Genomic DNA, 25,808 nt, shown 5'->3' on the forward strand with positions numbered 1-25,808 from the left:
CTTACCACTGGTGTAGCAAAGGGAGACAGCAAGGCTTTTCTCTGTTGAGGGATGCGGTAGTTCTGATAGAGGAGCATTCCATACTGAAGAGAAAGATAAGAGTCAGCACCAGGAGGGTAGTAGGAGCCCCAAGGTCCCAGCACATGGAAAATGCCAAGGCTGGGAAGGGCAATGTTGAGTACAGAACAATGAAAAATATTGTTAACAGCCCCCACAAGCCGAAGCACATTCAAGATGGCGCACTTCTCTCAGTTCTGTCTCAGTTCTGCTATTACACTGCAGGAGATGAGCACTGACTGGTTTTGGAATGTTGGAAGGGGAATATACAAGACAGTGACAAATGCAATTATAATAATAGGATCAAGAAGAATTAACCTCACTGAGTGCTACTATGGGCCAAGTACTGTCTTAAATGGTTGTTGTATTATTTTCATTTAACCATCTCCATTTTATGAGCTATGTACTATAACTTTCCCCATTTTACAGATTATGGAACTGAAGCACAGAGGAATGAAGCAAATAACCCAAGGTCTCAGGAAAGTAATGATTTAGAATTTGAATGTACCAAAGCTAATGATTCCCCTGACTACCAGGCTTACTGCTTAACCGGCTCAGCAGTTTGTGCTTTATTTTTCTTGGTAATAAGTACCCAGGGCATTGAAAAGTCTTACACACATCCAACATCCCAACCAACACTCCCAAATTACTGGCTCACACCACCCACTTGGAAGATAAAAGAATCAGGAAGAGGAAACAAAGTTATCAAGCAGAGTGCATCTTCCTCTTGACATTCCTTCAGGGGACGTAAGCTCCGATCCAGCTCTAGGTCCTACAGTATGTACTCATTTCTAAAATAAAAACATTTAGAACATGACAAAACAGTCTAACATAGGTATAATTGCATTCCCGTGAGAGGAGAAGAGTGAGAACAGGTCAGAAGAAATAACCCAAAGTGACAGTCGTCATGAATTTTCCAAAATCAACAAAAAGACATCAAGCAACAGATTCAAAGAGTAAGATAAATAAATTAACACCCAGACACATCATGGGAAGACTGCTATTAAAAAAAAAAAAAAAGAAAATGTAAAAAGCAACCAGAGAAAAACATTCATTATTTTCACAGAAGCGCTAGAGGATAGACGGCTGACAGTTTTGTACAAATGATGAGATCCAGAAGACAATGGAATGGGAGCAAACGCAGAAGAAAATAACTGCCACAACCAAGAAAAGTTCCTTCAATAATGTAGGTGAAACAAAAATTGAAAAAATTTCTAAGGCCCATATTAAAAAAAAATTGCTAGGCTGAGTTCTTCTAGTCCCAAAAAGAAGAATGCAAATTCAAGAAAAATTAGAGTACAGATATGGAAGTGATTAAAATTAAAATTGAGTATATTAAACAAAACAGCAAAATTTCTTAAGGCATTTTAAATATATACAGAATTAATATTCATAATAAAAACATTTCAAAATGAGCAATGGGGAAAATGGATAAGTCCTTAGGCTAACCTGAAAGTTGAAAAAGGACTAAATTATAAATTATAAAAAAATATAATAAGTTAAAGATGCATGTTGTGATGTCTAGGTTAACCACTAGAAAACAATAAATGAATATCTAAGAGATAAGTTAACAGAGGAAAAAATATAAATAAAATTACTTGGCAAATCCAAACAAGAGAAAAAGGAGAGGAGGGACAACTTGAAAACAACTAGCAAATGGTAGATTCAAATACAAATACTAATAATCACATTAAATGATACAATTAAATTAAAATAAATGTTCCAGTTAAAAAATGAAGATTATTCAGTAAATAATAAGATGTGGTGCTTATCAGTGATATTCCTTAAACATAAGGACCCAGAAAATTGAAAAAATATGGTTAAAACAAACTATGCAAACACTAATCAAAACAAAGCTATATTAATATTAGACAAATTAAACATTAAGGCATGGAGCATTACGAGGGATAATGAAGTGTATTTCATAATGACAAAGAATTGATTTACCAGGAAGACATAAATATCCTAAACATTTGGGCACTAATAACAGACACACTTCAACTTATTCACATATTTTCATGTACATATATACAGTCATCCCTCAGTATCCCCTGGGGTTTGGTTTCAAGATCCACTGCAAATACCAAAATCCATGGATGCAGAAGTCGCCTATAGAACATGGTGTAGTATTTGCAAATAACCTACTCACTTTAGATCATTTTTTGATTATCTAAAGTATCTAATATGCAAATGCTATGTAAAAAGTTGTCCTGCATTATTTAGGCAATAATCACAAGAAATCTATCTATCTATATATGTTCAGTAATAAACACCCCCAAAAAATTTTTTTTAAAGAACAGTTCTGATCTACAGTTGGTTGAATACAAAGATGCATAAACTAGATATAGAATGCCAACTGTGTGTGTGTGTGTAAATGGATAGAGAAAGAGACAGAAGTAATGGATTGGTAACCTTGCACAAGGAAAAGTCCCCTGTCTAACCCCACTCCTGGAAGGTGATCTCTAAGTCTTTGGAATGTCCTGCCTGAAAGAAATGACTGGGTTTAACTGGGGTACTTGGCTAAGCCACATAGTACAATAACAATGTGATTTATGCTGGGACTTTGGACCACACATATTAACTTGATTTTTGGAAGGGCTGCAGACTAAGGACAGACACATAGGTGGTCAGCCACATCTATATGGCCAACTATTACACCAAGGCTTGGGTAAGCTTCTCTGGTTGGCAAATCTTTGTGTGTTTGCACACATCTTTGTCAGAAGAAGCAAGTACTGTGCACATGACTTCTCTAAGAGAGGGCAACTGGAACCTCCTACCTGGAACTCTCTCGGGTCCTTCTCACACACATTTTCCCATTGCCAATTTTGACTTGCATCTGCTTAATGTAATACCATGAATGTAAAAGCTTTGCTGAATTCTGAGTCCCAACAAATTAATGAAATTGAGGCTGGTCCCAAGAGTCTCCCATACTTGCACACAGTGCACTGTGCACATGCATGCACACACACAAACACTCATACAGGCTGAACATCCCTAACCTGAAAATCTGAAATCCACAATGCTTTAAATCCTGAAATCTTTTGAGTACCAATGTCATGCCCCAAGTAAAAAATTCCATACCTAGTTTCATGTGATGATGAGTTATAGTTAAAACACAGGTGTACTACAATTATTGTATAAAATCACCTTTAGGCTATGTATACAAGAGTATGTAAAACATGTAAGAGTTCTGTGTTCAGACTTGGGTCTTATCTTCAAGATATCCCATTATGCATATGCAAATACTGCAAAATCTGAAACAAAGTTCAAAAGCCAAAATGCTTTTGTTTTCATATTTCAGATGAGAGGTAATAAATATGAATTCTGGGCTTATATTTAATAACTTTCCCTTCCTTTTCTTTTGGTTTTAATTTGATTGCCCTTATAGAATGTCTTGAATGAGATACTTAGATCATTGGTTTTAAGCCTTATTTTATGAATATATTTATTTATTTACTTAAGACAAAAAATTTGCCTCTAAAGTTTTATAGTTGTGATTTAGTTATATTTATGATTATTCAGTTGACACTCTAATTTTCTTCCATATTTCATCTTTGATCCATAAATTGTTTAATATTGTCTCTAAGTTGGCATAAAATGATACTTTATTTGATTATATCTACATTTGTTTTCAATTACTAAGAAATTTGAATGTTTTTCATTTATTATCTGCATCCTAAGACTATTAATTTATGTTGTTTCAATTTAGAAATATGAAGGCCTAGATGGTAGTAATTTATTTATATGTAATCTTAATATTGTTTAGATATTAACTTACTGTATATCAGCTCTATCATAAAGTTACCTTCTTCTACTTTCGTTTTTTTTTTATTTAAGTTGACTGGATTTTAAATATATGTGTATAATCCAATTAATGGTTTTTTTCTTTATACTTTCTTCAACTGTTTCAGAGACAGTATGACTCCAGAAATGTTTCTCCTTCTTTTGCAATACAGATTTCTTATTTCTTATTCTCATTTAATTGAATGTTTAGATTCAATAAAGAAGAAAGGCAACAGTGGCTATTTTGCATGTGTCTGTAAAGCAATTATAGAAATGTTTCTGCAATAAGGATAGTGGCAACACTTGGCTAAACACAGTCAATATCTTGCCATGGTAAAAAACATTCTCCCCATACAGTATGTTAGCAAAATAAGTAATGTTAAAAATATAAATGACATAAACAAATTCCTAAGAGTTTAAAATTACAAATGGGATTGAGTTTTGGGATCTAATGAAAGGAGTCTATTTTACTTTGTATCTATTGTATACTAATAGCTTCCCTTTAATTCCTACTTCTAATTCCTTTCATAAACACTGAAGAATCACAGGATGCTACACTTACCTAAAATGAAAAAATTCCATTACCTTAAAATTAATTATACATGTGACTTCTCTGTTCTTAACTAAGGCCATACGTAAGTTTTTTTCTTTTGAAAAGATAAAACAAAGTCATGGTCAAAGAATGATTCATGAAATGACAGTAAACTCCAGGAATATAAAATGAATTTAAGATGCACTAACATGAGGGGGATTTATCTGTGCAGGAGACATATACTCATTAAGATGGATATGAATAGACAGGAAATCCATTATGTCCAAGTGGGCTTGGGTTTCCTGGGTCCCTGCAGTTCCATGGATCCATGTGCCTAGCTCAGACCAATGACAGTGCATAAAGTGACATATCATTTACAGTCAAGTAGTTGACTGGGGATGCAAAACCTTCCTGGATTTTTGTCGCTTCCTTTTGCCATATTGGATGTGGGCAATGTTCAAGATGGCAGCTGCTCTCTACCTGCCAGATTCAAGCAGGGCAGCAGCAGGAGCTATAAGCCAATGACACTGAGGAATGTTTGCTAATTAGGAATAATCTGAAATATCACATCATTTGATCAACCTTTTTATCCATCCTGCATTTTGGAGAATTTTAAGAGATTTTGCCTTGAAATGGGGACAAATCCTGCTACAAAAAACTTTGAGACCCATTAGATTTGAAAGATCCTCTTACAGGGAAGAAGATCTTCTTATAAACCAAGGATTCTCACACTTTTAGATTTAAAAAAGAAATAAAAATTTGGGGAAGGAAAAAAAAAAAGCCATTGTTGCCTTAAGTTCAGCAATTAAATTTATCAAGTAAGAAAATTATCATACACATAAAAATTAACCCAAACCCATTACTTGATATCAAAATTTTATAAAATAAAGCACATCAACACTAAGTGAGGTATACATAATCTCAGACTCAAGGAGTTAAGTTCTTTACCATGAGCACAGTTAGGCTCACGTACAGCTTTTTACATTGGATCTTGTCTATTTTGCTACATCATGGAGTACAGAGATGAGGGTCTCACTGTTAGAGGACTGGCTTTTGGGAACCACAGGTCAAAATCCTGGCATCCAAATAGTCTGTGACCTTGGTGTGAGTGTGCAGCAGGTAGGTATCATCGAAAGGAGAGGGGCTGAGGACACACTGAGCTATGCAAGTCTTACTATAACTCTGAAGATGCTCCCATCTCGGGGATCCTCAACCATCACAGGACCCTCAACTTCATCAAAATTCATCTGTACTGAGACCTGAGTCCTCCCTCACTGGATTAAGCAAAATCAAGTATGTCCAACTCCTGGCCTTGGACTTGGCATAGAGTAAGCACTCAACAGAGTTACTCAGTATGTGGATGGTTTACTTTTGTTCTGCACAACTTTTTCAGTATGCTGAGATGACTCTGTTCTCTGCATTTAGCACACTGCTTCCCATGGTTGCCATAAATTTTCTCTTTGTTCCAGACACACATTGCTGTATTTTAACAGCATTAGTGCAAGAGAATGTGCCCGGTTTCTCAGCAGTCTGCCTTTCTGCTGAACATCTAATTTAATTGCCTTTCTAGTGTCAGCTCATTTAAAACCAAAGCAACCACAATTATAGATTCTTGGATTGATGACGCGAGACCTCCCTTTAGGGGATGAATTTCTATAGCAGTTTAAGAAACTTTAGAAGACAAAGGGAGGAGGTAACAGATAACTGTTATTAAGTTTTAACACTCCCTGCACAGACACTACTATATCCAAGAAATTACCTAACAATGTACTATGAAGAAATGAGGAACCTGATTATTCTCTGCTGCTCTGTGTTCCAATAGCATCTTCCTGCAAAGCTGAGTGGAGCCCTGTTAGGCTTTTCCTGGGTATACACAAGATATAAGACTTATTTGTTTAAAGAAAATTGTCTCTGTGCAAGCACCTACAGATGTATGAAGGTCTTAGGGTTAATTTAAATTAGTAAGGTTTTCCTTCCATAAAGGATTTCTAAATAATAAAACTGCTATTTCAATATTCCTGGCATTGATTATTATCCACTAAACAGAAAGGATACCTGGATATAATTAGGCAGAGTAGGAAGGTAATTCTTTATGATTCAAGACTCCAGGGTCTCCATTTTGACAGTTGTTCCCAAAGAAATAATCCCCCTCATGTCATCTACTTCTCCAGGTAAGGACATAAAACATCTGATGCACTTTTAGGGGACAAGTGTGTTTGAGGGGCTGAAGCCGACAAGGACCTCTCATCACTTACTACAGAGAAGACCTGCATATCCACCATAAAAAGATTCAACCCAATGTTACTTTAGTCTATGCTGGTGTCACACTGTGGAGGCCCAAAAGGGGTTCTCACAGAGTCTCCAGTCTAAGCTCCCTGTCTGGTGACCTGCTGTACCCATCTCAGGTAGATTCTCGCTCTGTCCATGATATCCAGCATCCAAGAGGGAGATACTACATCAAATGAGGAAGAGTCAGAGGTGCATGGGTAGGCTGGTTCCCGCTTTGACTCCATTATAATTTTCTGAGCTCTGCTGTGTTCTGTGCTCTAAGAAGTCTTTGCCCTCAGAATTTTGGAGGTGAGTCAGTCAAAATGCTAACCTGATCCCTGACTGAACACAGTACTAGCCCAGGAGGGACGGTTTGTGGATCCTGCCTGGTCCTGCTCTCTGTAGCTCGCTGTGCAGCCATGACCCACCCCAATAAGAAGACTCATGACCATGGGCTAGGTCAACACACCGTCTTAGAAGCCACCCTGTGCAAATACCAGGTACAAGATGCAGAAGGCATTTTAGCAGGTTTCTTCCCTGGCTTCATATAGCAAAAATTCCTGGAGCATAAAACACCTTGTTCTATGGGCAACATGGAGAAGGAGCCATCTCCCTTAGAATCTCAACTCTTACTTGTGCTTTTTTCTTCTTTGATTAAGACCATTTGATAGGGGGCCAGGAGGGAGGAGACATTTCAGAATGTCCTAAGACAAGACATAATTTTTGACATCTTGAAGCCTGCTCAAGATGATAGTAGACCTTGGAGTGTAACTAGTTAGGACAGTGACTCTCACAGCACTGGAAATTGGCCCTCATGGCTGCCACTACCATGTTTATGCAAAGTCTAAGTTCCCAGCCTCCTCAAAAATGGTAGTTTTTTATCCTGAAGGCCTCTGGAATCTGGGTCTCTGGATTAAACTAATACCCCTGAAATGGCTGGGACACCAGGACTACATGTAGAATTAGATCTGCAGCTTCCCAGGGTCTCTTAAAGAAGAAAAGGAAGAAATCATGGTAGTTAGGAAAGGGATTCAGGAGCCCGAGCACTGAACTCTCATCCTGGCTCTGCCCCATCCATCCAGTAGCTATACCTCAGGACTTTGAGTTGTCATCTGTACAATGGGATAATGATATGTATGTCATAAAGCTACTGTGAGGAGGAGATAAGGTAATGGATGTAACAGGGCTGAAGAGCGCTTGGCCCATGGTAAATGCTCAACAAATGTTAATGATGTTATATTAACATTAACACTACACAATACATCACTGTTAGTGCTAATGACAGAGACAATACTGCCACTTCCCTTCCTGTGACTAGCTATGGTTTGGCACCTGTTTGGTTTTACTCATGGTACAATGGTTAAGAACTTACCGATTTTCCTTTTTGCCTTTTTAAAAATAAACTAATCATTGATGGAGTAAAACAAACAAACATATAAAAATGTCAAAGTTCCACTGTGGCCTCTGCGCCCCTCTGCCCAGCTGATTGTAATCTCTTCTCCCCCCACAGTCTCATACATATGCATGCACGACAGCAAATACAAACACACACTTCAATTTTTACTCCCTTTCTTCTTCACACCAATGTAGTGCATTCTATACGTACTGTTCTACGCTTCTCACTTTGATTGTTAATAGTTTTTCCACAACAGAGCACAGAGACCAACCTTTCTTTTAACAGCTACCGAGCGTTCCTCTCAATGACTGACATCCTGTAACTTAAATTTAACCAGTTCCCCATTGATGACAGACTTAAACCTGGCTTAGAAAGAATCAAACTATGATTTGTAATATCTTATAATAATACCCTCTCCTTTTCTATTGTGAATCAGTAAAATTTTGTTTCAATATCTGTGTGTGTGTGTGTGTGTGTGTGTATTAGTGGAAAAAAAATAAACAGACTAAAGTACTGGGAGGCAGACATAGGAAGGACGCTATTAGGGTCTGGATCTGGAATATTCCCTCAAAAGTTCATGTGGGCCACATTCAGAGATGCACTGATTAGATTTTGAAAGATGTGGTATCATGAGTGGATTAATCCATTTGATGGGCTAATAACTTGAATGGACGACTGGGTAGTAACTGTAGACGGGCCGGGCATGCTAGAGGAAGTATGTCACTGGGGGCATTGTCTTGGGCACTCTCCCTGTCCCTGGCCCCTTCTTCTCTCTCTCTCTCTCTCTGCTTCCCAGCTTTCATGAGCTGAGCAGCTCCTAGACTGCACTGTCTCATGTAAGGTTTTATTTAATAAATTCTTTTAGAACTGGTCGGGAGATATTAGCTATGGTGAACCATACAGTTTGGGGTCATGCTTCTTCTCATGGCCCTGGCTTTTTGGAAGTTGAGTCTACTCAGCCATGAAAATAAGTGACCTGTCTCATCTATTGCTATGGTTTGGATATGGTTGGTCCTGAAAAGAGCTGTGTCGCAGGCTTATTCCCAGTGTGGTGCTTTTGGAGGTGGGGTCTAGTGAGAAGATCTTGGGAGTATGTCTTTAAAGAGGATGTATGGCACCCCAGTTTCCCCGTCTTCCTGTTTGGAGATGCAATCTCTTCTTGCCATGTGTGTTTCTGTCATTATCTTTCGCAATGACAATGATACAACCAAAAGACCTCTCACGGGAGCTGAGCTGATGCAAGTACCATACCCTTGAACCTTCAGAAATAGGAGCTAAATAAATCTGTTATCTTTATAAGATAGCCTGCCTCAGGTATTTTGTAACAGTAACAAAAAGAATGGAATAATATATCTATTATTACCTGTAACCTAGTAATTCTCAGGGGCAATTCCTCATCCTTGGGCCCTCAGGAGACATGTGGAAATGTCTAGAAGTGTTTTGGTGGTCTCAACTGGTTGTGGGGCAAAAAACAGGAATGCTGCTAAATGTCCTATAATGCACAAAATTTCCCTGGCAAAGAATTATTCCCTGCAAAGTGTCAACAGTGTTGAGGTCAGAAAACTGGGCTCTAATCTTCTAAATATTAAGTCCTCTGTTAGAAGCCTCTGAGATCTTATTTAGAAGGATGCATAACTACATCTGAAAATAATAACATACTGTGATAGAATACTGGAAAAGTTACAGGCATTTTCATGCCAGAATAGACCCTAAGTCGGACTGCTCATTTTCCACAAGGAGATGTAAGTGCACCACACACCGCAAGTCATCAAGTACCTTGAGGAGTCTGAACGCTGTCATCCAGCAGATTCTGGTTTGCTCATCCTCGGCACAGAGCAGTCTCAGCTCTTTAGCTTCATTTTTCACTTTGTTTGGCTAGAGGAGGAAAAAGGAAATCCAATCAGTGCAATGTGGTGAGTGTGGAGCACACTTTATGGCAAGGCAGAGCTGCACAGCACTCAAACCCAAGGCAATCAGCTGTGGTCATCCATGCAGAGAGCACAGCACATGCACACTCTCCTCCAGGTAGATATAATCCTCTTTCACACAACACAGACTAGAACAGGGCTGGTTGTAGCTACTTATTCCTTAGCTGAAGCATATACCCCTTCCCTAGCTGGGAACTGCAGAGCAGTCAGACAGCCAAACAAATCACCACGAGGGAATGAGCATGTGAAGAACGATGGAACAAACAGGAAGAGATGTCCACCTCTGTTGAGGGGGTACTGGAATCTATGGGAGGACAACCTCTTTCCTGAGTTACAGAAGGAAAGATCTTCAAAGTCACTCTCCCAGGGAGACTGAGAAGGTGGCTGGGTGTATTAGCTGGGAAGCAGGGAGGCCCCCAAGGAGCTCAGAGGTTATGGAGAGCCAAAATGGTCCCAATGTGGACCCCCCAGTGGAAGTCCAGAGAGGAAGGGCAATGCAGAAAGGGCACTGAAATGGAAAAAAAAAAAAAAAAAAAAAACAACCCAAGGCAGGTAGGGGCATGTCACATATCCTGTGGACCCAGAAGAATGACAGGTCTGCCTGGCAGAGGCAGGGCTATGAGCTGAGGGAAAAGCCTGTCCCAGGGTAAACGAATCTGGGCTTCCACGTGAATTCCCTGCTGCAACTCAAAGCACAGTGCTCGGGGTGGACACTGATTTGGCCTTTCACTTCAGGAATCTGGAGGGTCCAGGGGTGAGAGTGACTGCCCAGCACTCAGGGCACCCTGTAAGTACAGAAATAGGAGCAGAAAAAAGTATGTAGCTGGTGTGGGTCAGCAAGAAGGGTGAGGAGCCTCTCCTGTGGTCATCATGCATGGGCTTTTATCTGGTCTGAAGTAGATTCATACTATAGTGGTCTCCACTTAATCTCTGGGATACATTCCAAGACCCCTAGTGGGGACCTGAATCCATGGTAGCTTCAATTCTATAACTGAGCACTTACCAACCCACAGTGGCTTTGACTTTGGCAGTATGCGTGGGAGGGCAAAAGTAGCAGATTTCTTTTCCCCTCTTTACATTTTAATGGGTATTAGATTTGTTCTGATTATAGCTCTCGGGAACCTTAGCATATAATTCTTTCCTTTCCTTAATAAGTCCAGAACTTTCATATTTTTCCTTAAAAGGAACATCTGATGGCCTCCCTTCAGCATATCTGGATTACTGGCAACACTCTTGAACTTTGGAGCCACTATTTAAAGTGAAATAAGGGTTATTTGAAAATAAGCACTATATGTACTGCAGTAGTAGATCTGATAACAGAGAGAGTGCTAAGTGACTAACGGGCAGGTAGTATATACAATGTACATATGGTGGATGAAGGGCCAGTATCTTGCGCAAGACAGAGCCTGAAAAGTGTGAGACACCAACATACTACTCAGAATGTTGTGTCATTTAAAACTTATAAATTACTTCTGGAATTTTCCATTCAATATACTTAGACCCTGGTTGACCACAGGTAATCAGAATCAATAGAATCAGTATCAGGAATAAGGGGAGCACTACTGTACCTGCTAATGGTATTTCAGGAAGGCACTGCTGTTATGATACAGGCTGAGGAAGGGATCCCAATGTTCTCTTTTCCCATCAGAATGAAGCTTGAGCTCTGGCTCAGAACTTAGCCCACTGGGGCGAGTTCCAAGCACAACCACTGACTAGCTACCTAATATGGGCAATGAAACTGGATGGTTTCCTACTCTATTAGTATTCATGGATTAAATAATAGGTATGAAACCATTAGTAGAACATTTCATACATAGTAAATATTCAGTAAAGATCTCGTATCATTATGATTGTCAATGTTGCCATTACCCCACTGGGGGCAGAAAATGGTCCTGCAGGCATGTGTGTACATGTGCATCTTTGATTATGAGTGTATGTGCATTTGTGTGCATATATGTATAAGCACATTCATTGGAGTACACGTGTATTGTTGGTCACATGCACACAAGTGTGTATGTATATGTGCACATCCATGTATACACATGTGCATGTGCATTTCTGTGCATGTGTCTACACACGCTCGTTCATATACACAGAAGGTGGGCAGTGCTGTGGTCATTCCTATCTGATTATCCTCATGACATGACCAAAGATGCTACCTTACCCAGTACCTGGAAGTTACAGGTGACAGGCCAGGGGTCTCTTGCCCAATGACTGTCCTTCTCCCACTACTAATACTTGGCTCAGACATAGCTCAGTCACACCTGGTCCTAAGCCATTGAGCCCATCAACTGCATTACTCACAACACTTTCTCTTGAGCTCTGAGCTACTTGAGAATCAATGTCAAAAGCAAACATGAAACTGTATTTCTGTTAAGAACAAAAGAAGCAACAAGCACATGGTGAGCAAGAGAGGAATTAGTCATTAAAATTCCCAGTCCTAGCCTTTGGACAGCCTCATGGTGGAGTACCTTAATGCAGAGCCCATGGTCTGTGGGAGCGCTGTACTGCTTCTTCCCCGCGATCAGGAAGAAGATGTTGCTTTCCTCCAGGTCAGCCAGCAGCTGCAGGTGTCTGGGCTCCTGCAAAAACAGAGGTCGGGTCTCAAGCACAGCAAAGAACAATTGTTCTCACATCTTTGTAAGCAGAAGACAGCCTGTGCATGCTCACACAAACTCCTCTCCTGGCATTTTAGAGACTCTGACCATGGGGTGAATTAAATGTTAAATGAGAAACAAACTTGCACAGCCCTCCCTCACTCAAAAAAACCTCACCTTTCAAAAACTCAGACACAAGACTATTGGAATGTTTCAATGCTTCTGCCAAATCACAGCCTCATGATTCAAGTAAAACCCAGGAGAAAACCTGCAGCCCCAAGGTCAAAGTTAAGAGAACATTCTATGTTCAGGGCCATACCACCGATGACATACTGTGTACTCGAGTCCCCATGGTGCCTTCAGTTTTCACACTGACAGCCTGGCCCGCCCTTCTGAACTCTCCAGCCAAGTCCTATTTCCTGCTCTATGCTACAAACTGTTCCTGGCTTCAACACGTACGAGGATGATGAGTAAGCCATAAATCAGAACTGGGATGTCAAGGAGTTGCCCTGCCCTGCCCTGCCGGCGATCAAAGCCACTCAATGAAGATACCCTTTCGCCCCAGATAGAACATCATCTAGCAGCTACTGAATTCCCAGAGCCATAGCTGCTCAGCACCTTCATCTGGGGTCCCCCCAGCTCCCCACTCTCTCCTGGAAAGAGCAGAAGAGACTGTAGCTCTTCAAAGACAAATGTTCAGCCAAGTTTGGCTGGACACAGCTCCTAATGCAGAGTGTTTGCAAGACATTCCCAAGAAAAGAGTAGGAACAAATGTGCAAAACGTCCACAGGAGACCTCCAGGAGGAGCCCATAGGAAGTCTATAACGTCACCTGCTTGGTTTTGAGGTCTGCAGCTGTTTCCCATCTCTCACCCCCTCTCCCCAAAGTGCACACACATAGAAAGTGCAACTGACTACAGAAAATGTCCATAGCAACATGTCTTAGAAGGGCATTAAGGTGGCAATAATCTTGCAAACATCCTATGGCTAGTTTGCATACCAGCTTCTAAAATTACAAAACAAGTCAATATTTGTAGTGACTTAAGTAGTCAGAAGGGTCTTCTTGCGACCCATAATCGGGAGCTCGGACTGAGCAGCCCAGGGGTGCAGGAGTGATGCAGCAGGCCATCCCAGATCTATATTATCACCCAGCTTCTGAGGCAGCCCAACAGAACTGTCATTCTTACACAATTAGCTTATTATCAAAGCATGGAAGAGGTTAAAATCCATTTTAAAATGAAACCCAAGTTCATTCTTAATCACATCATCCTGGGGTAACTGGGCAGAATTGGTACTTGTGGTGGGGGGTTTTCAAACTCACCTTTGAAGTTCCCTTTGTAGAGCAATAAAGGCCTGATCTGCGCAAACACACATATAGCTTTTTCCAAGATTTTCTTCCCAGCTCTTTCACATGCAAAAACCCTTGAATTTCAGGACAGCTGCTGGCATTGAGAAAATTCTGAGGAAAAGCAAATTTTAAAAAATCAGATAATGCTAACGTAAAATAATTAAAATGGAAATGTTATTGTTGCAGTTGACATTTTCTGAATTATTAAAATGTTTTTTTTTTTTTTTTTTTTTTGTCAAACTGAGGTCTTGCTCCTTTCAAAACTCTAAAATCCCATATAAATTGGCATTGTGTAGAATATAATGAACACTGAAACACAGGCAAGCAAATTAATCTAACACTGGTTAAAAGCATAAAGTTATAATTTCCTTATAAGGCAAAAGACTTAAGGTTTCTGCTCTTTGTTCGAGATTTCTAAATAGTATCTAATCTGATTATCAGAACTAGGAGAAGAACAAGTACCAGCAGCAACTGATTAGAAACACTGAGAATTGAGAATAAGAACCAAGCTGCCACTTTTACCTCTTCGTTCTTTCAAAAAGGAGTTACATAAAAGGTATCTGTCCATGAAGTACCTGGGACGCCGTGGTGACAGCTCACTGTCCCAGTTAACAGCTTTTATATAGGCAGCTTTAGCATAAAATCTTAGAACACACTCACACACACACACTCTCTTTCATGGGGAAGAAAAAAGATGGGGCGTGGCCTTGGTGAGTCCTCAGCCCTGGACGAGAAGCAGACAACGTCCCTCCCCACAGGTCTGGATACTGTTGGTTTGTTCTCTCGTTTGACACGTTGCACACAGACACACGTCTGGGGGGCAGCAGTTACATTCCCTTTCACATTCCCGACTCCCCAAGAGGAATGTGAGTCGGCACTCAGCCCAGAGGCCCTGCTGGCCCCATCCCCTGGAATGGAGTGGGGACAGACCAGGTTTTTTTTTTTTTTTTTTTTCTGGAATACACGTTAGAAAGCAGAAGAAGAATTCAAACAAGTTTCCTTAATTTTAATGTATAGTAAGTTACTTCTAAGGACTTTGTGGGACTAGGGTGTGGCTCAGTGGTAGAGCGCTGCTTGCCTAGCATTCACAAGGCTCTGGGTTCCATATCCCCAGAATCAAACACACACACACAAAAATTTTTTTTAATAAAAGTAAAAAGGACTTGGTGGTTTTCTTATCATTCTTCACTCTGAAATAAGATTCAGTATTTTTGTAGAAATTTCCAAGCAGCTGGGCAGTGACCTGTCCTGGAAACCCATGCACGGTTAAGACCACAGCTTCTCCCTCTTATCCTCCTCCTGGCCCATGCTCTGCAATGGCAACATTCAGATTGCTTTTAAGTCACAGCAAGTTTATTCTGGGTGTAAATGCTTATTTCGCTTTGAAGGAGTCTGGCTACACACAGATTTCCCAAGCACACATTTATTTCTGGTTACTCTAAACTCCACTAAGAGCCAAGGTTAATATGTGATTAAGGACCCAGCCTCTTCAAGTTTTTACAAGCTGCCATAACAGTTACAAGAGGACTTTTATCTGGAAACTGTATTTCAGCAGAAACTCTATTTTTGTCCAGTACCTGCAAAAGCTGGGTCTGACTGCCGTTGGACTGCTGGCACCAAGTAACCATCTGTTCTGGGAAGAAGTTCTGAGGAAATGAGGAAAAACAAATATGTTAAAGGTTAGCTTCAAAGTTGGGGAAAGCACACTTACAGGTCTGTCCATGTTAAAAAGTTCCTATCGGTATGACTGTGCACATCTGTACTTTAAACAGCCCCTTTTATTCCCTTATCACACAGTGGAGACACTTCCTTCAAAAGGCTGCATTTAGTTTTCTCACATGAAGGATCCAAGTTTGGAAAATATACTATATTAAGTACAGAATTCATGTCTCATGGCATGTCCCATGGCAAAGAGGTACAACAGGGTTATAACTCAGTGATGAGAAGCATGGCATGAGATACAGAATTCCTGAAGTGTATAAGGTGGGCACAGTTGTGTGAGAAAGCCTTTTCTGCTATATTACCCAGAAAGAATTATCAGATTTCTTCCTATGCAATAAAAAAGGCAGATGAACTATCCATGCCAGAGTGGACCTAGATCTTTCCCCAAGTTGATGCTGCTGTGCCCCCTGACTCAGGTTAAGAGCAAGTGCTATGGACATTATGAGATTCCTGCTCCTGATATGTCCCAGGACAAGTGTCTCTCAAAAAAATAGAAGAGGAAAGATCAGTCAAGGAGACTACATCAATACACCAATCAATCACATTGATTGCTCGACTCATTCTTCTGTATATAATCACAAGATAATATTTGCTATTTTCAGAGAATCAAGAGTATTTCTTCTGCTCAGTTTTGATCAGTTTGTTCCAATTTCAATACTAAAATAACTAAACAAGCCCAGTCTCTCCTCCCCCCTTTGACTTCCAGACTAATGCCCTTTCCATTGTTACTATTTGAAGGCAACTGCTACCTTTAGCCAGTCACAGGAGTCTTTAGTTAAGTGCCAGAGATTGTTTTGGGCAAGGACTGCCTTCGTGAAACAGCAATTCAGATTCTCACACCCATATGCTGATCCTCGGATCACAATGATGTTATAATCTGACATTACTAAATACCCAAGCATAAACTTTTAAGATTTCAATAGTTTCAAACCCCAAATCTGAAGAGGTAAGACTCACCACTGGATTCTTAAAAAACTCATACTTCGCATAATTCTTCCTGAATAAGAATTTACTCTCACTTCCCATGGTACCTTCCACCTGGACCACCAGCTCATGGTCTTCCAGGAACCTTTCTGCAGGGTAAAAGTATTAAGTGTGAGATAAGAGAGGCAAAATCTTCAAGGCAGTTTTACAACAAATTACAAAATCTGGCTGACTTTCCTGTTCTTTAAATGTTGTGAACGAAGATGAGGTCAGGAACTAAACTAAATTTAAATCTCTCTTTAATGCACTATTCGATGCCTAAGAGGTCTTAAAATACATAGAATGCAGAATTCAGTTCAATATGGACTTTTATATACTTATTTTACATTGGGCATCAATAAAATGTTAAGGAGAAAGTCAAATGATTTTGCCCTTACATTAAGAAATTTCAATGCTTATAAAGAACAGAAACTGGGAAAATATTCAAAGACAAAGAAAAGTAGGGAAGTCACTGTGCAATGAGGTGTGGGGTAAATAAGAGGAGAGGCTACAGAGGTGGGAAGGCATGGGGAGCCTTTGGATTCCATAAAATCTGGTTGCCTGAAACCACCCTGGGAATGTAATATGGGAGCAGGCACATGATACTGCTCTCAGACAGGATGTACCAATGTACTCATCTTTCACGCTGAAGCCAGCACTAACCACATCATGGAATAGTCTCATCAACTGGATTATATGTGAAGCAAAGAAGAAAACACTACACAGAGTACTCATTGTGCACGTGCGCACGCGCACGCACGCACATACTTCAGAGCATCTGGAAAGGTTATTTTCCCCACTGCTTGTACACTTGATTAAATGTGAAGCATGAAGAACTTGGCCTACTACCAAAGAATACGTGCTTAGAGAAGCTTTGCCTTTCTGCTATCTGATGGAGGTTACATCCCCTCCCATGGATCTCAAAAACTGTAATCAGGCTGGGATGGTAGAAACAGGGGAAATAATTACATCAAATGATGCAATAAACAATAATGAGTAAATCTGGATTAGGGTCAGTGTGTGGACTTGCACCAACGTGGTACAGAGTGAGGTGCTATGCAATGGACAGAGGGCAGTTCTGTCCTTCATGTAGCCAGAACTGAGTCTCTAAAACAAACTCTCATCTTGTACGGAACAAACAAAGTTTAGGGGAAAAGCATTTCCAAATGAAACTCATCTCAGAATTTGGAAGAATTTCTGCCTGTAGAGAACAACTGCTACCAAGGGTATTCCTCTAACAGGGTCACTGTTGGCACTAGGAGCAAATTTTGGGCGGATATGTCCTCGGCCTTGGTTTTGATGTTACAAGGAGCAGTCTTCCTAGCAGAAATGTATTTAAAGCCAGAATTTATGAAGGAAAGGGATTTTTGTCCCTGTTGTTGCCAAAAAGCTCACAGAACCTCTGAGGAAGGGCCAGACCTGGCACCACCAGCAGACCTGGGATACTTCCCACTTGTCCCTGTCTGGGAGGGAATTTTGCCAGCAACATGTAATCTAAAACACAGACCTTATGTTTTGCTAGGACAGAAAAGAAGAGAAAAATCATACAATTTGAGCATGTGACTAAAACTCTGATGCTTGTTTTTTTTTTTTTTTTTTTAAATGCCAGACTCAAGGTTGTTCCTTTAAAATAGATGTTCTGGGGAGAAAACAAATCAATGACTTCCATTAGAATTTTTTTATTCATGGAAAAATTTCTTTCTGTTGTTACAGGAAACACAAAAAAACAAAAACCAACAACCTAATAACCTACTGATGGTTGGTTTATAGAATAAAACATTTTTACCGGATAAAATAAGGAGAAATTAAAAGGGGAAGAGGCAGCTACCTACGTGAGGATGTCTATCTCTAAAGCAAAGGGTATCTTGTCTCCAAAGAAGACTGAGGAATCAAGAGGGACCCTCAAGGGAGAAGCAGACCTAAGAAGCCCATGGTCAAAGAGCATATGCTCTGATCTTGACCCTAAGCCCCTCCCTCCCCCTCTGTACTGGAAATCCCCTGGGGCAACTGCACACAACTGTGAATGCACACAGAACTGCCCTTAGTATCAGACCCCAGGTGGACAGGGGAGGAACTGCTGTCCTGGAAAGGGAGACCAGGGGACTCAGGTTCCACTGTGGCCTCAGATAACCAGTAGATTGCCAAGCTGGCCAGTATGTGGAGCATGCTTCTCCCACTCAGGTCATTCTGGTAACCCCAGAGGGGATTCAGATCTCTAGGTATGGCTTCTAGTTCAAAAAGGGTGGATGAGGTGGCAGGTAAGCCCCCTTCCTCAGGGATCTAGAACCGTGTAGCCTTAACCTGCCACCAAATGCCCCTGGGCACAGTGTCCACAGAAGTCAGTGAGTGGACATCATCAGTTCAAAGTTCTCCCAACCAATTTTTAACATTCACAGGGCTGTCCATAAACCTCCTATTGTTCTAGTGGCTCTAAGTACAACGAGAATGCTACTTTTCAGGGCGGTATTCGGAAATCACTGATGTACACAAGAAAAGGCAAAAATTCTTTTAAGTACATTTGTATTTTTCAAATTTCTAAAATATGTCCAGCATCTACACTACAATCCTATTCCATGAGAAAAAGACTTAAATGTCAGACAACTCCACAAAGAAAATTTTGTTTCTCTGCCTTAAACCAAGCAGCTTTCAAGTGACTCTTCGCCATACCCCTCTAGTTGGTGGTGGAGGGACACCACAGAACTGGTGCACAGAAAAGAGGCTGGATTCCATTGTCTCCTCCTGACACCAGCTGCTGCCCCTGGGCTTGCCTGAGCCAACCTCCAGCCCTATTCAGCACATCCTTCCTCGGCACAGCCCACGCAAGGAAGAGAAGAGAGTTGTCAATTAGTTCAGGGCTTTGCGGGCTAAGAAACTGGGAACAAAGAAAGCTTGTCTATGGAAAAATCACCCTGATGCTGGGACAAGCCCTGTAAGTGGCCTCTCTATCTATACATATTTTAGTGAGGAAAGAAGATCATTCTATACTTCTCTAATGTAATAGGGAGCCCCAGACAGAAAAATCAGTCTGTGAACGGTTCTGCCTGAGAACTGAGGATGCAAATGGGCCAGTTTTCTCCTTCGACAACTTTCTGCGTAAGTCAGTTGTCAGCATCCAAAGCAAAGCAGCTGCAGGACCCCAAAGAGTTACTCTCACAGCATTTCTCACCCAACTGGTAACAAACACAAAGCTGGAAACAGCTCCAGAAAGAACGGTGGCTTTTCCTGAGACGTTTCCGCCAATTTGCAAAGGATAACAGAAATCCTCAAATGCTTGAAATCCACAGAATCTGGCCGGAACCCTCTTCTCTTTCCTGGGTTGTGAAGGGCCCCCTCTCCCAGAACATCTGTCCTTTCCTCTGTGCCTAATGCCCACATTTTTCAGAATTTGAATGTGAGAGCCTAGCCCCACCACCCCCAGACTCCACAGGATGGAGTTTATCTGCAGTCCCACTTTCAAGTTCAGGATTATACCAAAATGCCATTTGGTATACTTAAATTTGTATTCTTCAAAAGTCCTTTAAAAAATTCATTTACTTGCTATGTGTGCAGGCTGACTGTTTAACATCACCATGTTCTCTAGATGGGAAGCTGTGTTGGCCAAAGTGGAGCTTCCAGAAACTCTTGTGCTGGGGGAAGAGGGATAGGGATGCCTTCCAAAGGACCTGGCCCATACCAGCACCCTTGGCTGCTGGGTGGCGTTGATCAGGGATGGTGTTGCCACTGCTGAGATCAACTCTCAGATACTGAGACTAAACCATCTCCAATAAGCTGGTTTTGTGGGAAGTGCTAATTATCAAGAGAGTATTTAAAAGGATAAACAGACTGGAGCAGGACTCCTGGCAATTGCAAAATATACAACATGTTCACCTAAGATCACCAATCACTAAGGGACTTTGCTGACTACCAAGGGCTTTGCACCAAGTTTCCAAGGCACCTTGAGTGGTGAATGCTCTCAGGTGCTGACAGGAGGAGCCTGGGAAGGGCGACAGGCTCCTGGCTCACAGGTCTCTGCCCATTTGACCACAATGCAATGCAGAGAGGGCAGGGCCAAGTCCCATCAGCCAGAGACATAGCTCTACAGAGCAAGGGAGGCAGTCACTGTTCAGCTTCTCCATCGGTACAGTAGAGCAGCCCAGAGGGGAGCCCTGGAGGCTCTTCTCTAGAGAGAAGGAAGCCACCATGGAAGGACTATCTTGGGAATTGCCCTTACTTTCTCCAGAGCTATCATTCCTTTCTGTGCGTGAAAAAGGTTTAATATTGTTCAGAATCTAACATTGTATCTGGTGAAGTCAGTACAGTAATTGTGCTTTGAAATCCTCAATTTCTGAGGTCATATACAGACAAAAAAATGATGTCAGATTGAGATATCTTAAGCCATTCATAATCAGAGGACTGGCTAACATTCTGCCTTAGAATCTGCCTAATGGATATGCAAGCACTGCTTCCTTTTTGCCCAAACTGTCATCCCCATGTATGTCCATGTCCCTATGAGAAAACCCAACATGTAACTACTTAAGGGAGTTACTCCCTACATAGAGATAGCAGCATCTGGGGATGTGCGACAGGATGCCCTACCTGGAGCATCGGTCAGACCTGAGCATGCTAGAAAGACCCAGAAACATGCACTAGAGCATCAGTCACCACCAAGAGTTCCTCACAAGGCTGTGGTCTTCATAATCATCCCAGGGTGAGTGCTGAGACACAGCCCAGTACCTGCATCTTCCTGCCAGTGAAGTCCTGACAGTCCAATGCTGCTGAATCATGGAAGAAATAAGATTTCCCCCTAATGAGCAACCGTTGTTGCTATAAATTAACCAATATGCTTAGATCACACATTTAAAAAAAAAAAAAGCATAAGCAGAGAAGTTAGAAAGATGGGAATGCAGAAGCAGAACCTGTCCTGGGGGTGCTGATATTTCCAGATAGTATAATTTGGTGACTCCTAAAAACTCTCACAATCCTCTGCAAAACCCAGCCTATATGAAACATGACCAGTTGTCCCTAATGAGAAAGGAATTGATGTTAAGCAAGGCAACTAAGGAAGGATAGTCAAGGGAACTTCAAGTATCTCTAAATTCTGTTTGTGTGAGGCCATTAATTTTGTTTGTTTATTAAGTAGGATCTAAATTTTTGACCAAAGTGCCCTGTTCTTTTTTCTTGCTTTCTTACTCCTCCCCACCTTTGCCTTTAATTTTAAAATAAACCATCATCCCTTTAAAACATGTATTAAGTCCATCTGTGAATAAGACAAAGAACAAAGAATGAGACATAGAAATATCATATTCCTAAGAATATTGTGTATGCATGGGTATTGATTTCTTTACCTCCTCAGGGTAAGTTGTGATGCATTCATTTATTTCCAAAATTTTAATGTACAATTTGCCTATCCACTGTATAAAGTTGCAGAAATCAAGGGCTATAAGAAATATCTGAATCAAAATTTCTAAAATATTCCTTATGTGTTACGTGTATCTGTACCACAAGCTCTAAGTGTGCATCATCATATTCGTGTGTTAAATATCGGCAGAAGTGGGCTGGTTGAAGGTCAGTGGCAGAGTGCTTGCTTGGCAATGCTCAAAGCACTAGATTCGATCCCTAGCATTAAAATGAAAGAAAGAAAGAAAAAAATCTGGAGAAGTCCCTTCCACTGCTCCTTTCAGATAAAAAGAGTTTTCTGACTTTTGAATGGGCTTTCAACAATACTTACTGTTTGGTACTACTATGCAGTCTCATTTTTGCAGTTACTATTCTGCATATGGTTTTCATACACATATGTGTGTGTACACACACACACACACACACACACACACACACATTGCACATTTCCCACTGTTGTTAAATTTCTAAGTTATCTGTGTGTCAACATATGATTCTGGTGTTCTTATCAGACTACTGTAGGATCCATTCACAGATGTCCCAAACCACAGATTGACCAGGACAGTCAGTCCATCTCCACGGGAGCAAGGGTGATATCACAGCCGCTCACTGTAGAGCAGGTGAATGAACCTGGCAGAAGAAGGCTGTTGGTGACAACGGAAAAGTTCTGTTGTCATACAAACAGGCTGGCCATCAGGAGAGATGGGAAAGAAATCAGCAAAAGCTCTATCTGCTTCCTTTAAAAGAACACATGTATCTATAAAAGTCCAGATGGAGCTGGAAAAGTGACTTACAAATGAAAACTCAAATTTACATTGTGTTATTTAAGCCTATATTGTACCCTATCTGTTGGAAGAATTTAGTTAAATGAACATTTTAGACCTAGAGATTTAGATTCAATTGATTAATGTTTCAAAAGGTTCATGAGAAGACTTTAAAACTATGGGAAGTCTGCTATCTGAGTTTTATTTTTCTTTTTTGCTTTGAGAAGTGGAAGAAACATAGCTGTTGATTTAGAGAAAATTCTGTCTTTAAATATATATCTATGGTTTTTCAGGCACCACACTTTTTCCAATAGGAATTTAAATAGAAGTCTGAAAAGCTTCTTTATCCGAGACAGAAAATCTGAGAAAAACAAAACTTCAAGTCAGTTCTGGAAATAGTACATATTTTCAAATATTCCATGATATAAAATATTCTCTTTGCTTTCTCAGCATAACCACACAGCTATGTGTGTAAGTGCATGGGCGGGCGCGTACACACACACACACACACAGGAACACACCATCAAGGCATCACCAACCAGCTCAGAGATGCTATGAAAATATCAAGCCTAGGATGCAACTGCTTTTTGATGTGCTCCCTTCCCAGAAACCTGGAATCAGGGCTCCCTTCTTAGCCAAACACACTACAGTGGCAACTACAATCCAATCCTGTGATTCTCCAGCACTCCCCAGGGCACTGCAAGGGTGCCCTCTCCCTCTCCCAGTCCATGGATGTGCGACAAGCCCCCATGGCTCTGAAAGGAAGGAAAGGAGCTGAGACACAGAGAACCTTGGTGCTATAGTCAAGCCCTTTGGAAGTTACTACCTTCAACCATCCATGGCAAGATTCTCAAAGCACCAGAGGGGAGAAGGCTAGGAGGGAGGAAAAATAAAACTTAGGAGAAAAAAAAAACAGCAGCAGAAGTCGAGGGCAACATGTAAGCTGCATGTCAACTTAGCAGAGGGCAGTGAAGTCTCACTTTTGGCATAGCGTCTTCATTTGACTATACACTGAGGTTTCCAGGTGCTGTCCCTACCCCAGGCTGTTCCTTACCTAATCCCAGGTGGGGGTGGTGCTCCACCAGTGTCCAGCTGTTGTCATCCACGCAGTGACTTTTGTAAACCAGCAGCTGGCACAGGTCCCTGGCCGTCATATCTGTCAGAATCTCCACCACCTTGCTTGTTCCATCTTCACTAAAGACTTTAACGTCCTGCAACACACAAAGGGGACAAGTACAGATAAACAATTTTGTACTTATAAGAAGTAAAACCTGAGACAAAACAGAAAGAGTAAAAATAGTATACTATGTTGAAACACATGGACAACTTTTTTGGCTGCAGTGATGCAGGATGAGGGCCCGTTGATGTCCCTCTTCTTCTTTTTCCTCCTCCCCTTTCCAGCTCTTATGGACAGAGCGGGTAGGATCATGACACAACATTTTTAAAATGCCCATGACATTTCACAGGAACGTGGAGCTCACAGCCAAGCCACCAAACTGGCTCAGGAAGCAACAGAATTCACTTTAAAATACTGACGGTGGTCTCAGGGGTTGGATATTTTATATTTGAACCAATTGCAAAAACAAGCACACCAACAAAAACTCCTGTCAGTTTCCCCTTCCCATCCTAACTTTTGATGACTCTGTTCTCCATTTTCTAGGTTCCGGGCCACCTGCCCCTGTGTCCCCCACCCATCCCACATTCCCTGAAGCTGAAGAGGAGGAAGAGATAAATGAACATGCATATGCTAAAGTTTAAATCAATAATAAAAGGGCTCAGTAAGAATACAGTCATGACATTACAAGCAGGCTTCATTTTTCTGGTCCTGTTCAAATCCATAAAAACCTAACAGGTCACAGGCAAAGGGATGGTCAAGCAGAAATTCAGATTTATAATTCAGATTATAAATACAGTTGGTCCCGGCCTCAACACGGACAGGGACGCAATCTTTAGAGGAAGGTGAGATGTGTTTAAAAAACAAAACAAACTTACCTCAACTGCATGGAAAAAGCAGTCAGAGGGATAAGACGGCATTTTAAATCCTGATTGCCTTTCGCACAGGAGTTTGTTCCTGGTCTCCCCAAACTGTTCCCAGCAGGCTGGGCTCCCCCTTTCAGGCTGTGGATGCCAGTCCTGCTGGCTGTGCCCTGACTAGCTGCTTCTGCCCACCCCCAGCTGTCTCACACTGGTCCTTAGGTGGTGAATCAAACCACTCCAGTAGCCCAATCATGTCCTTCCAGGGGCTGATGTAATCACCACACAGGCTCCTCTCCCATTTTACTGCAGGGAGCTCCATGGCAGAGGTGCGGGGCGGGGGGCGGGGAGGTGTACAGCTAAGGATGATGACAACAACAACGACGACAACAACAACACACCCTCAACATGATCGACCAGAAAAATCCCTGTTCAATGTCCTCCCCAGGCAGTGAATCACGGCAGGCAACTCAGGCTGGAGCACGCATGTTCCCTGGGTCTAGACCAAATCTTCAACTAACCTTTGTCCCCCAGCTGCTGCCGTCAGTGGCAGCTTTTAGAAAGCTGGTCTGCCACTGGGTGGTTGAATGTCCCTGCTCTTTCCAACTCCTTCTCATGTGTTTTGCACTAAGGTTTTGTGAAGGGGTGCTGGGACGAGTGCAGCTGCATTGGGGGACAGGGCTGGGAAGAAACTAGGATTGCACCATTCTGGACAGATGGTCCCTACGGTTGCTGGTCGGTGGTCACCCTGAGGCTGGGACACAGTTAAAGTCATGCAACCATGACAAGGGTAAAGTCATACCCTGGGCCAGAGGTAGCAGGAAGGGCCTTTCTCTGAGAGGCAGGACTGGCTTGGTGGACCCTTGCTTTCCACCCTTCTGCACTTCCTGACTCAGAGAAAGCCCAGGATGGGTCAGGACTGGAGGTCTTGCTTTCAACTCCCATTCACTTCAAAGAAATCCACCTCTCTCTTTTCTGGAATGTATGTTTAACTCAGTGAAAGCATGTTTTCATGACTGAATTGGTCTATAAAAATAAAATTTTATTTAAACTGAGAAAATATGTCTCTGGTCACAAGGTAAAAACATTCTTTATTAAAAT

At 41.4% G+C, this 25,808-nt stretch overlaps 1 protein-coding gene across 2 annotated transcripts in view; it reads right to left on the minus strand.

Moving 5' to 3' along the window:
* Grb10 (growth factor receptor bound protein 10) overlaps positions 1 to 24,956 on the minus strand; it is a 37,750-nt gene extending 12,794 nt beyond the window's left edge. Inside the window, exons 1-8 of one of the 2 annotated variants that reach the window (XM_046463915.2) lie at positions 24,726 to 24,956; positions 23,788 to 23,944; positions 16,588 to 16,703; positions 15,486 to 15,554; positions 13,882 to 14,019; positions 12,436 to 12,546; positions 9,813 to 9,911; positions 6 to 83 (exon numbers count right to left, since the gene is read on the minus strand). In XM_046463915.2, the coding sequence (XP_046319871.1) occupies positions 6 to 83; positions 9,813 to 9,911; positions 12,436 to 12,546; positions 13,882 to 14,019; positions 15,486 to 15,554; positions 16,588 to 16,703; positions 23,788 to 23,944; positions 24,726 to 24,767 (810 nt within the window). In that variant the 5' untranslated portion in view covers positions 24,768 to 24,956. The remainder of the gene's footprint in view (positions 1 to 5; positions 84 to 9,812; positions 9,912 to 12,435; positions 12,547 to 13,881; positions 14,020 to 15,485; positions 15,555 to 16,587; positions 16,704 to 23,787; positions 23,945 to 24,725) is intronic. The other variant, XM_046463913.2, reaches the window with a different exon arrangement.
* Between the last annotated feature and the right edge of the window lie 852 nt (positions 24,957 to 25,808).

This window comes from Marmota monax, unplaced genomic scaffold (assembly GCF_021218885.2).
Source record: "Marmota monax isolate L192 unplaced genomic scaffold, Marmota_monax_Labrador192_F-V1.1 WCK01_AAM20220418_F8-fsc00432, whole genome shotgun sequence".
NCBI lineage: Eukaryota > Metazoa > Chordata > Mammalia > Rodentia > Sciuridae > Marmota > Marmota monax.